Below are 12,712 nucleotides of genomic sequence, written 5' to 3' on the forward strand. Positions count from 1 at the left end.
AGAGATAAATAAATTTAAATTCTTACACTTATTTGGAAGCCTAACTATATAAATGACTGAAAAAGAACCAAGGATTTTATTAGACTGCTATCCTCTGTACTCTGCTATGGTGAAACCATGTCTAAACTGTTTATGTTCCCAACATTAGGAAAGAGGTAGATAAGCTAGAGAGCATCCAGGACAATAATTTAGAACTTTGAAGTGATGCCAGATGAGGTTCAGTTGAAGGAAGTAGAATTGTTTAGTCTGGGAAAGATTTATAGAGGACCTTATGACTGTATCCAAACTTATAATAATAAGATTGTTTTTGTCCTGAAGGAAAGATGTAGCAGCAAGGTCAAGTTGTAAAAAGCTGAAAATTTAGGCTTGATGTAAGGAAAAACTTGCCATCCAGAATAAAGTGCTAATACATAAAAATTGAGAAAAGAAACAAGCAAATGGGAAAAAAATGTTTACAAGTTACTCTGACAAAGATCTTATTTTTAAGATCTACAGAGAACTCGTTTAAATTGGCTCTTAAAAGAGAGCCATTTCCCTATTAATAAATGGTCTCAGATTATGACTAGGCAATTTTCAGAAGAAGAAACAAATACAAACTATTATTAGTCATTAAAAACAAAAAAAAAAAAGAACCTCAAATTGCTATGAGATACCCATTAGATTGACAAAAATGACAAAATTGGAAAATGATAAATGATAAAAATATTATAGAAAAACAAGCATATTAATGGTGGTGGAGTTGTGAACTGTCCTGCCATTCTGGAAAGCAGGTTGGCAATTATGCCCTAAAAGCTATTAAATTGTTAATATTCTTGGACCTAAGTATACTGCTGGTAGGTCAGTATTTTAAAGAGGTCAAAGAAAGAGAAAAAGAACCTATACAAACCTAAGAATTTATGGTAGTTCTTCTTGTAGCAAAGAACTGAGGGCTTCCCCATGAATTGGGAAATGATGGAATAAGATATGGTATATGAATGTTATGATAAACTATTTTGGTGTAAGAAACAGTGACGGTCATGGTTTCAGAGAAACCTTTGAATACTTGTATGAACTTAGAGTAAAGTGAATAGGAGAATAGTTTCACACAATAAAAACCATATTGTAAAAGCAAACAACTTTGAAAGATTTAGGAATTCTGATTAAGGAGGACTTATGAAAAATCATTCTAGCCATCTCCTGCTAAAAGGTAGTACTTCAGTATAGGTTGACTTTTTGGTGGCACAGGGAGATGGGTTATGTCTATTGTGGGAATTTGCTTTTCCTGAATATACACGTTTGTAACAGCAAGTTTTTTTTTCTGGGGGTGAGGTTGGTTAAAATTGGTGTGTGTGTGTGTGTGTGTGTGTGTGTGTGTGTGTGTGTGTGTGTGTGTGTGTGTGTGTGTGTGTGTGTGTGTGTGTTCGTTCGTTCATTCATGTCCCTAATAATATGAACTTTGGTTTCAGCTTGTTTGGTACCAAAATTTTAAATCCCAAGGTAGTGAAAGTTAATTTTGCTTTTGTCTTTCATGTCTCTATAATTGACACAGTCTCAAGTTCTACATTTTCTTTTTTGATAGTAACCTTTTAATATTTGAATTCTAATTGGTTCTCCTCTCCAGCTACCCAAAGAATTCTTTTTTTGATACCTCATTTGTTTCTTATTCAAGCATCTAGGCTTTATGTTGAAAGGAGAGTTGTTGTATCTTTTATATGAAATTAACTGTCAGTTGTATTTTGTCTTTTATAGTTTTGTAGCATTAAAGCCTTTTTTTTAGACATTAAATTTACACGTAAATTACTGAATCTTACTACTACTTGAGCAGTTTATTCTAACTATTAATTTTTATATATACCTTAGATAATTAAAAAGAGAAACTATATTGTGCTTTTATTATATTCAAAGAGTAGTAGATGTTTCTACTTAGCTTTTAGAAATGCCTGAGAACAAAAATCAATCATAAAACAAGTAGTAATAAATAACTTCTGAATTAAATGACTTGAAAGTAGTTCTGGGTCTCAAATAGAAAATATCACTAATAAAGTTTAAAACTTTTAAAAATCAATTAATATCTTTAAAAAGAGAACTGAAAAAGCATATGTTGATAAAATAAGAAATTTAGTGAGGCAAAGTAGTTAATTCAGCTGTTTAAGAAACAGCAATGGAACAACTTACACTTAGTTGCCTGGACTATATTACCTTCTGTTATATAGGTTTGAACATTGATATAATTCCCCACGTAAATTTAGCATATTTTTAGTACTTGACTTCTTTTTCTCTTTATTAGGATGTAGATATGATGGATCAGAATGGAATGACCCCTTTAATGTGGGCAGCTTACAGGACACATAGGTATGTGCTCCTTGTAAAATATTTGTTCAAACCACTGTCAGGAGTTTTGTATAATGGATAATACTTGTAAAATTTAGTGAAGGGAAAGTAGATGCCAAAGGGCCTTGAGGGTAGGGGTTGCCTTCCTTATCTTTTCATGCTTTTATGGTATCTAACAGTGCTTTGCGTGCACACGCATACACATACATACACACACACACAGTAGTTGCTCGGTAAAGGCTTATGGAATTTTTGATTATTTAAAAAGACACATTAATTACTTTCCCTCACTAAATTGTATACATCTTATTATGCATGCATGTAAAATATGTGATGCTTTTAAGATTTTAAAAATTAATAGTTTTCATATTATCCTACGCATTGCTAATTACAGTATTTTCAATCCTTTTTATAGTTTTTAGAAAAAAGAAAGGATAAATTATCATTTGGAAAATTGATTTGTCTTTGCATGTAATTTGGGGATCTAATATTTTACCATTATTTATTGTTTTAGTTGTTAAAAAATACTGGTCCTTAAATTGGAAATAGAAAGTCTTTATGAAACCACACCACAAACTTTTCTGTCCTAAAGATCTATTGATTCAGTTGATATTGCTCATCTTTAGTACTTAAGATAGTACAGTGGTCTGATATAGATTAGAAAATTAGTTGAATAGAGTAAGGTAAAATTGTGCCAAGATAGAATATGTGGCCAAAAACCACTTACCTCACATTTACATTTTGTTGTCTACATTTCAAATTACAGTTTTGTTTTGTTTTTTCCCCAGTGTGGATCCAACTCGATTGCTTTTAACATTTAATGTTTCAGTTAATCTTGGTGACAAATATCACAAAAACACTGCACTACATTGGGCGGTACTAGCAGGAAATACTACAGTCATTAGTCTTCTTCTGGATGCTGGAGCGAATGTTGATGCCCAGAATATCAAGGTAAAAATACTTTTAAAATCTTTGACAATATTAAAAATGCATCATTAAATGCTTCCAAGAGAAGTTGGTATTTATCAGCAGCTTTGCAGCTTACTTTCATTATGTGAAGGAATGAAATCATCTTTTCCTCACTTTGGTTATATTTATTAATGTACTGAGTTCTTACTAAGAACATTAAAATTTTTTTCTTTTTGACTGATTAAATAAAAGTTTCTTTGACATTTAATTTCTCTTTGTTGGTCAGATCCAATAAAGATAAAGAATAGCAATTTAGAAAGAGTTCGTTTTGTCTGGAAAAGCAAAAAGGTTGTGTTGCTTGCTATTCTCATACTTAGATTAACCATAGTTTGTCATTATAGCTGCTACTAGTACCTGAAAACGTTTTATTTCTCCAATTCCATTTGTGGATCATCTGTATGAAGTTCCTTCAAATTCTTAGACCATAACATCATTTATTAATAACTTTCACTATTTTGGTCTACTTTGTAGATTACTTTCTGAATTATGTTTCTTGAATTTCTAACTTTTTAGAAAACAAAGATCCTTTAGTTTGACTCACATAAAGAAAATGTATTAACTTGAAATGGCCAATCAGAAAGTAGGTCATCATCTGCTGGATCAGGGTATCTTCTATGTTCCCATGCATTGTGCTTACTTTCTGTTCATTTATTTTAAGAAAAAGATGATAAATAATTTGTGAATGGTAATTGATGTATAGAAACATACAAGACTAAAATCACTGTTGCTAAAATTGTGCCAACTTTAATTCAGTTAACTGGCTGATGCATATCTAATTACAAGAAAACAATACATTAAAATAATTTTTTGTATTTAGTTGTCTCATCATGACTAGGAAATCCATGATTTCTCAGTGAATGTTGTAATGTAGAGAAATAAATGGGCAAAATACCTTCATTCTTAAGAAAATTAGAATGAACATATTTTGACCTTTCAGTAGTTTTCTTTATCTTCCTTTTGAAAGAAATTCAGACAGAAAAGTTTGGGTAGAAATTGAGCTAGGAGCTAGAATCTTTCATTATGTATTTATATATGCTTGTCTAGGTTTAAAGTCTATCTGACAATATCAAAAATGAAGTTTTTGGTACTAAGGAGTGCAGTAATTTGGGATTTTTGTAGGTTTTAGATATGTGAGTCACAGATTACAATTGAAATAAACCCTAACATTGCTTTTTGTGTAAATTTTATAACTTTGCTGTATAGCATATTTAAATTATGCTATATAAAATATTTAATGAATGTTTGCTATGATAATGTGTGCTATTCCAAACTCTTCCTTACTTAATATTCCTTTGACTTTTACAAAATGATGTAAAAGTAGTTTTATATTATTTGAAAATTTTAGATATAACTTTTTGATCATCTTTTGTCATTTTAGTTGCTTTTGAATCCTCAATGAAGTCTATTTGAATGAACAATCTGACTCTAGCTTCTTAATTAGCCTCTTTTAATTACTGTAATGATGAATAACAAAATTTTGAGACTGTGGCCAGACTGAAGAACCTGATGGAAGTTTCTTAGTAATCTTGAAATGTTATGGTCAATCCCCTTATTTGAATGTTGCCAAAACCCCCTTTTAATATTCACTCTGAGACCATTTGATGGAGTCCTTCTCTTGTAATTCTTGCCTCTTGTTCCATTTAGCTCAACTCTGTGTTCTCTCCTCTTCCATGCAGTCTCATTCTTATCCTCTATCTTTTGTATCCTGTGTCTTCTTTTCCTTGTACCTCCCTTCATTTATCTAGCATCTAGCAATCCAAAGGTCAACTCAGCCCCATTACTCTCCACTCTGATTTAACTCCTTGTAGTCTTCTTTTCCTAGTTCCTAAGACCATTCTATCTGCTTTGCTCAACCTACCTCTGCCCCAAGGCCATAGTATCTTTTTTTAAATTTTTAAACCTTTCATCTTAGAATCAATACTGTGTATTGGTTCCAAGGCAGAAGAGTGGTAAGGGCTAGGCAATGGGGGTTAAGTGACTTGCCCAGGGTCACACAGCTGGGAAGTGGCTGAAGCCAGATTTGAACCTAGGACCTCCCATCTCTAGGCCTGACTCTCAATCCACTGAGCTACCCAGCTCCCCCTCCCAAGGCCATAGTATCTTAAGCTCCTTATATGTGTTCAGTTGTTTTTCAGTTGTGTCTGAGTCTTCTTGATGCCATTTGGGGTTTTCTTGGTATGGATCCTGAAGTGGTTTGCTATTTCCTTCTCCAGCTATTTTACATATGAGTCAGCTGAAGCAAACAAGGTTAAGTGACTTTCCCAGAGTCACACAATTAGTAAGTGTCTAAGATGAAATTTCTAAGATGAGATTTGAACTCAAGAAGATGAGTCTTCCTGGAGCCAGTATTTTATCTGCTCTACCACCTAGTTACCTCCTAAGCTTCCTACATCTAGCTGACTTGCTAAGTACATTACTTTACCAGGTCTTCTTTCAGTGATCTCAGTGCTCACCCCCCACCCCCACCCAGTCTTGTTTTTATAAAATAAAGCCTTGCTAGAACCAGTTGATATTAGGCTCACTATGATTGTAAATTCTAAAGACTTTGAAAAATTTTGCCTCAATAACAGAATTAATCGCTTAACCCCTCATTTGCATTTCTTCATTTAATCCTATACGAACATTGATAAAGCCGGCAAAATCTTTTTAAAAAACCATAACCCAGTCTTTACAAGTAGACTTTTCTTGGTGACAGGAAGGCATACATTTTATTTATTTAAAAAGTAGCTACATGTAAAACTCAAAACTTCCAGATAAATATTCTTGTACTTTTATAAGATTAGATTATATTTCATCTCAGAAATATAGGCTACTTAGGGTTATCTTGTTCTCTTTCCCCTCCACTTAGAACTGGCAAAAACATTGCAAATTTTAGGAAAAGAAATGTTAGATAACTGTCTCTTGTTTTATGCCAACTTGACTAGCAAAAATTCACAATTACAGAGTTAGTTCAAATCAATAAGCATAGTACCCATTATGTGCACAGCAATATGCTAACCCATGACAGAAATTCAAGATTTAGAGAAAATACCATGCTTTATTCATGTTACAAATTATAACAAGTCAGTCAGCATATTACTCAAATATTGTTTTACAATTTTCAGGACCTCCCTATTAGCTATTTTCCAAAGTTCAGAAAACTTTATAGTTTGATTAGTTAAATGGCATTGAAAATTTATTGAGATTTTAATAGGTATAGTGATATTTTAATTAGTGTATTTGTTGAAGGTAGAAGAATTCTGTGCCTACTTGAATAAACAGATTTCTTCTTGTCCAAATGATATGATAAGGGGAAGGGAGGTTGCTTTCAGTGATTTGTTCTAACATCCAAGAGACAGTTAAGATGAGGAAAGTAAAATTCTATCTAAAGTTTATAAGGTGTCCAAGGCATAACATAGTGAAGGCCTCTCTACTTATTGAGCTGGCAAAAGTGAGCTAAATTTTGTTTGTTTGTTTGTTTTCATTTCTTTGTGTCACTAAGATCTACTTCTAAAGAGAATATGACCCATGAATGTGTTTTTAAGTTTTATGTAAATAAGTGGAAAATGAGGTTGAATATTAGTCAAATCTTGTTACAACACAAAGTGAAAGTATTTAGATTTGCACACAAGAGGCATACTGAATGTAATACAAATCTAATAAAGCAAAAGAATTATTATTCGTCTCTGAAATTCAAGCTCCCTGTAATTTTTTAGGCAACTTGCAGTAACATATCAATTTTCATATGTAGACATCCATAAAACTGTATACTTTTTCTTTAGATGTAATATTTAAGTATTTAAAATATGAATATGGATCTAATTTGCATATCTAGAATGGTGAGTGATGGACATATGATCAGTTTCTTCGTTCTTATTGTCATCTTTTTCTTAAGTTTTCAAAGATCTGAGGGGAAGAAAACTTTGGGGGTATGTTTTAGCAGATGGGAGAAGCAAGAATGGATAATGGATAGTGTATTTATAAGACAAGTATCACTTGTATATTCTTGAACATACTCTTTAAAAAAATTTATTTAATTGATTTGGAACATTTTTCCCATGGTTACATGATTCATGTTCTTTCCCTTCCCTCCTTCCTCCCCCTCCCAGATCTGACAAACAATTCCACTGGGTTTTACATGTATCATTTGAACATACTCTTTTTTGAAAGACCCATAAATTCAATTATCAAGTTGAATTTAAAATGGATTTAATTAACTGGAGTAGTATGGCTTATATGTTTTCAACCCTTTTGATTCCATCTTCTACACACCTTTCAAAAGCAGTGTTTTTTTAAGTATTACCATTTAACTCTACAATTGGGTATGTACTGTTTGCTTGGGCAGGACACTAGGAATAAAAAGATAAAAATGAAATAGTCTCCACCCACTGTGGATTTATTATTCTAAGCCAGTGAAAGGACTCTAACTTAAAAAGTGACAAACTTCTAATTTCCCTTCTTTTTTCCCCCTTTTTCCATTATAAAAAATTTTTTTTAATATATGTTTAGTGACTACCACCATTGACAAAAAAATTCCAATAAAACAAATGACAAAAAATTGTAAAACCATAAATTCCTCATTGTTTAGACTTTGTTTCAAAATCTGTAAACTATATGTGTGTGTGAATATAAACATCCTCTACTTTTGAGTTCCTTTTGGATTTATTTTACTTTAGATACTTTTTTCTCTTGATTTTGTGCCTATTTTTAAAAAATGTAATCATTGTATTATTCTTTTTTATCTCTTTTCTTCTCCATATATTTCCCCTATTTTCTTTATCTTTCAAATTATTTCCTTCCTTTTTTGTTCAGTGCTGCCAATTTCTCTTACATTCTGATCAGGGTCAATAATAAATGAAAACTAAATTCAACACCATTATTTAGCTGAATGACTCTTATAGTGCCATTATTTTATGTTTCCAACTGGAAGCTGCCATTTCTGATGTGACTCAATATAAAGTATGAGCCTGTCAACTTCAATTAAATAAAAGGATTCCTACTGAGTTGTATGTATCATTGTTCAAAGCCTACTTCCATGTTATTCATATTTGCAGTAGAGTGATCTTTTAACATCAAAGCCCTAATCATGATGGATCATATGTTTTTCTTGTGCAACAAATCTTTTTTTCAGTAGAGGTCTTAGAAGAGTTAGGATGGCAAGACAGAGAGATCATTTGGATCTATATAAAGTAACTCTTTAGTTGAGAGATGCTGCTTCCTAAGTTTTTAAGTTATCAAAATTTTAGTTGATAACCTTAAATTATTACAAAATATATTTCAAGATTATAAAGAAATAGCTTTAATGAGTCTCAGTTTCATAGATGTGTAAACCATTACAATTGATAATAACTTCTAAGATCATTGAGTTCAACTCCTTATCGACAAATATTGAAACAGAGACCCTGAGAAGGAAAATAATTTTCCCAAAGGACCAGGATTTGGATTTTGTCTCTTCCCTTTTATCCCCCTATTCTTTTTACATTCCTCAAAATTATCAAGATTAAAGAACAACTTTTAGAATCAGTTTATTAATTTTTTGCCCCTTCTCTCTGGATAGAATGCCAGGGTTCTTTTTATAGAATTTCCAGGCAAAATGGTGCTTAAGTCTTAAGCAGATTTCCTTTATTTTCCAGTTATATGGATTTTCCTAGAAATAATAACATATGTAAAGAATTAATGATACAGATATTTTTCAGTTTTTGTGAATAGACAAATAACGGCAGAAAGTTTATGTAGGTGATCTCTATGCTAAAATAAAGAGGGAGTAAACAAACATTTATTATGTGCTAGGCATTTTGTTAAGCACTTTCCATATATTATTTCATTGGAGATATTTTGAAGGCTATTGGCACTGGGTAGATAGCTTGTTCATAGCACTGGTTTAAGGTAATTGTTTTAAAATTCTAGTTCTGAGTTTGAGTATTTTAGATTAGGGCAGTTTTTATAAAATTTTCAAATGATTATTTAGGATAGTTTTAACTTTTAAAAAAGTAAAAACTTCAATTGAGATATAAATATCATGTAACCTATATATGAATCTCAGGATAAGGGATCCCAGTATATGACTTGTTCTCATTTATGGTTTTTAAAATATCCCTTGAGTAACTCAGCCATATGAATTAGTTAATAGGATTTTTGCTTTTGTTGTGATTTTTTTAAAGTTTTCATTTAGGAACCCTTCATATATATGTATACTACCTTTTAAAGGAATGAAGATAATTTTTTTAGTTTATAAAAAATGGCTTATCTAGTTGTGTTAATATAATGAGCAGATCTTGATGTGGTTTCTTGGAACGAGGTGAAAAACCATTTCTGGAAAATAGTTTCCACTACCATCTTAAGTTCTTGACCTAGAAGGTCACCAAAGGAGAATTTCCCCTTGGTTAGAGATTGAAATTTAACCTTAAGCTAAAGTTGAAATGATCCACTAGCCTAGCCACAATGTTTTTCAAGCTGAAGCTATCAAAAGAATATTTTCTACTATTACTTGCTTAGTATTATATTACCTCCATGTCAATTTTTTTTTCTGCTGATACATGGAGTGATTTTATATATATATATATATTAATTCAGATCCCTGGTTTCAATATAACTAAATTACTCATCTGTTTATTCATGCCTCCAGCTGAATATAAAGCATACTCTAAAATAGTCAGATAATTAGAAGATTAGTTAAAAGATTTCTTAAAGCTCCATCAATTTTTTTATCTAGGCAATCCTTAGGTGTCAGATGGCCCTCTAGTGGAAGGGATGCTCAGCTGGACCCCGAGGCAACTGCAGGATATTCTCTGGGAGTTGTTCCCCCAAAGGGATTGCTTTTACACAGGTAATCTTTATAGTTTGGATTAATTAGCTGGTATTAAATTTAGTATTTTGAGCTTTTGAATAGGTAAGGTGATATTTTAAATTAAGCACCAGTATTTGTGGAAGATTAAGCAAGATTAGCCTCCACCCTATGGTGTTGTGATACTTTTTTTTTTAATTAAAAGCCTTTTTTCTTGTATTTTGGTGAGCCTTTAAAAGAAGAAAATAGGTTCTATTCCTCACAAAGATAAAATGGTCTATAGAAGTTAGTAAAGTACTCTGAAAGCTACATATAATTTTAATGTTTTCCCCTATGATCTTTTGAAATATCGTCTCAGTATTTATTTTTAGATTTTGAGGAAATCTGAGTCTCTGAGAAAGGATTTTAAACATTTTTCTTTTTATAGTTGAAGAAGTCTTTACATGTGAAATTTTAACTCTTTCAAACCTCTTAAATAAATACTTTGATAGGGAAGATGAAAAGAGATAGACAATTAGAACTGGAATGATGATTTATTTCTCATTTCCTTTGTACTTTATCACAGTAGAATTCTTGATGTGCCAGGATAAAAAGACTTTTCTAAAGGGACTTGGTTAAGAATGTCACTCCAACTATGGTAGTATCAGTTGGGGACTGTGTTATTTCTCAATTTTTTTCTTATTTAATTTCTTCTTAGGACATTTGATATCACTGTGAGATGTATAGTATGACAGAATATTGTTTTGTAGTAATTGTTCCTTCTTGTGACCAAGAATGTGACATAAATGAGGAATTAAACATAGATTAAAATACCTATGATCCAGCAAGTATTGATATGCCTACTTTTTGATTTGCACACTAATTTAACTGACAATGTGATCAAGAATGGAATTTTATACATTCATTATTGAGTTTTCAATACATTTCTGGTTATTCTTAGGAAAGAATAAATTAAAATCTTTTTATGTTAATGTAATTTAAAACCTGATGATATAACTATTGTATCTGCTATCAAAGTAAGAATTAGAGTGATACTTGAACATATAACTTTCTTTTCTTTATTAATGGATAGGAGGGAAAGTAATATATTGTACTTTTTATTTTTAATGTGAAGTTCTTCCATTTCTGTCATCCATCAGGGAGAATCACCACTTGATTTGGCAAAACAAAGAAAAAATGTTTGGATGATCAATCATTTACAAGAGGCAAGACAGGCAAAAGGGTATGACAATCCATCTTTCCTCAAAAAGCTAAAGGCTGATAAGGTAAAACTCATTACTGTATATTTGTTAGCTTTTCCTTTTTAAACTTAAGATTCATTATCCTACATTTCTAATATAAGCATTTTCTGTTTTCAAATCCTAACATCATAGTTTTTTTTGTTGACTGACTCATATAATGGTCAAGAAGCTCATCAGTTGTTTTTTTTTTTCTTAAGTTTAGTAAGCTATTAATAAAAGTTTACTAATTGAATCAATTGATCCTGGGTTATTATAGAGATACGAAAATCCTTCCTGATTACCTACAGGTATTACTTCTGTGATGAACTAGAAATAAATTATAGATCTCAGTTACCTTTGTTGTTTTCAGCTAGTTTCATTCTCTTCTGCCTTAATGACAGGATTTTGCCAGTTAATTGATGTTTAAAATTGTTGTACTTGAAATTTAGATTTTCAATTATTTAAAGATTGGGTGTGATTTCCTTATAATAATCTGCAGTGTAAATAACCAAATCTTTAGAAATCTTTAGATAGCAATTCTATAAAAATAATAATGATAATAGCCAACATTTATATAGTCCCTACTATGTGCCAGGCACTTTGCTAATAAACACTTTATAATTATTCTCATTTAATCTACACATCAATCCTTAGATTGTTATCCCCATTTTAAAAGTGGAGAAACTAAGGTAGAGGTTAAGTGATTTGCCCAGGGCCACATGACTAGGAATGACTGAGATAGGATTTGAGCTCAGCTTTTTCTGATCTTAATTCCTTCCTCCCTATCCACTGTGCCACCTACCTGCCCCTTTGTAAGAGATTGCTGCATTTAGTGGGACTGATTAAACTATACTATGTCTTAACCTTTTCAATTCTAATTGTAATAATAATTCACATTTACATAGAGATTTGACACTTACAGCTCTTACTTTACTCATAAAACCCCTCTTCTCAATAGATACTTGTCAATCTCTTTTGTAGATGATGAAACATTCAGAAGTTAATTAACTTGCATTTTCTCACCCACCTATTAAATGTATAAGTGTGGAATTAAAATTCACATCTCCTGACTCCAAAGTCTAGTGTACAGTTCACTGGGCCAAGCTGCCTCTCGGTGATTCTGAAGAAATCAAAATTCAATCAACAAGTATTCGTTATGTGCAAAGCATTATTTTAGGTGCACAAAGAAGTATCATTCATGCTTCTTTCCCTCAAGGTCTTTACATTTAAATTGAAGAGAAACAAAGTACATGAACAATATTTTCTTGAATTTTCAAGGAGTCTATGGGGCCATCAGGATAAGCATTCTCTTTGGGAGGCCCAATATAGTAGATGAATTTTAAAATGTTCTGTGGATGAAATGTCTCCTCCTACAGCCAGCTTCCAAAAACAAGAGAAGTAATTTGTTGCCAGACCTATCCTCTGAGCGTTTTCAGGTTGCTAGGTCCTA

The 12,712-nt window shown here is 31.7% G+C and overlaps 1 protein-coding gene across 1 annotated transcript in view; it reads left to right on the forward strand.

The window, feature by feature from the left end:
• Nucleotides 1-12,712, forward strand: part of ZDHHC17 (zinc finger DHHC-type palmitoyltransferase 17) — a 114,050-nt gene that overhangs the window by 55,851 nt on the left and 45,487 nt on the right. The window contains exons 6-8 of the mRNA XM_001363772.5: nt 2,267-2,331; nt 3,099-3,261; nt 11,182-11,307. Of these exons, the coding sequence (XP_001363809.1) occupies nt 2,267-2,331; nt 3,099-3,261; nt 11,182-11,307 (354 nt within the window). The remainder of the gene's footprint in view (nt 1-2,266; nt 2,332-3,098; nt 3,262-11,181; nt 11,308-12,712) is intronic.

The sequence above is a fragment of the Monodelphis domestica genome, chromosome 5 (assembly GCF_027887165.1).
Source record: "Monodelphis domestica isolate mMonDom1 chromosome 5, mMonDom1.pri, whole genome shotgun sequence".
NCBI classification, from domain to species: domain Eukaryota; kingdom Metazoa; phylum Chordata; class Mammalia; order Didelphimorphia; family Didelphidae; genus Monodelphis; species Monodelphis domestica.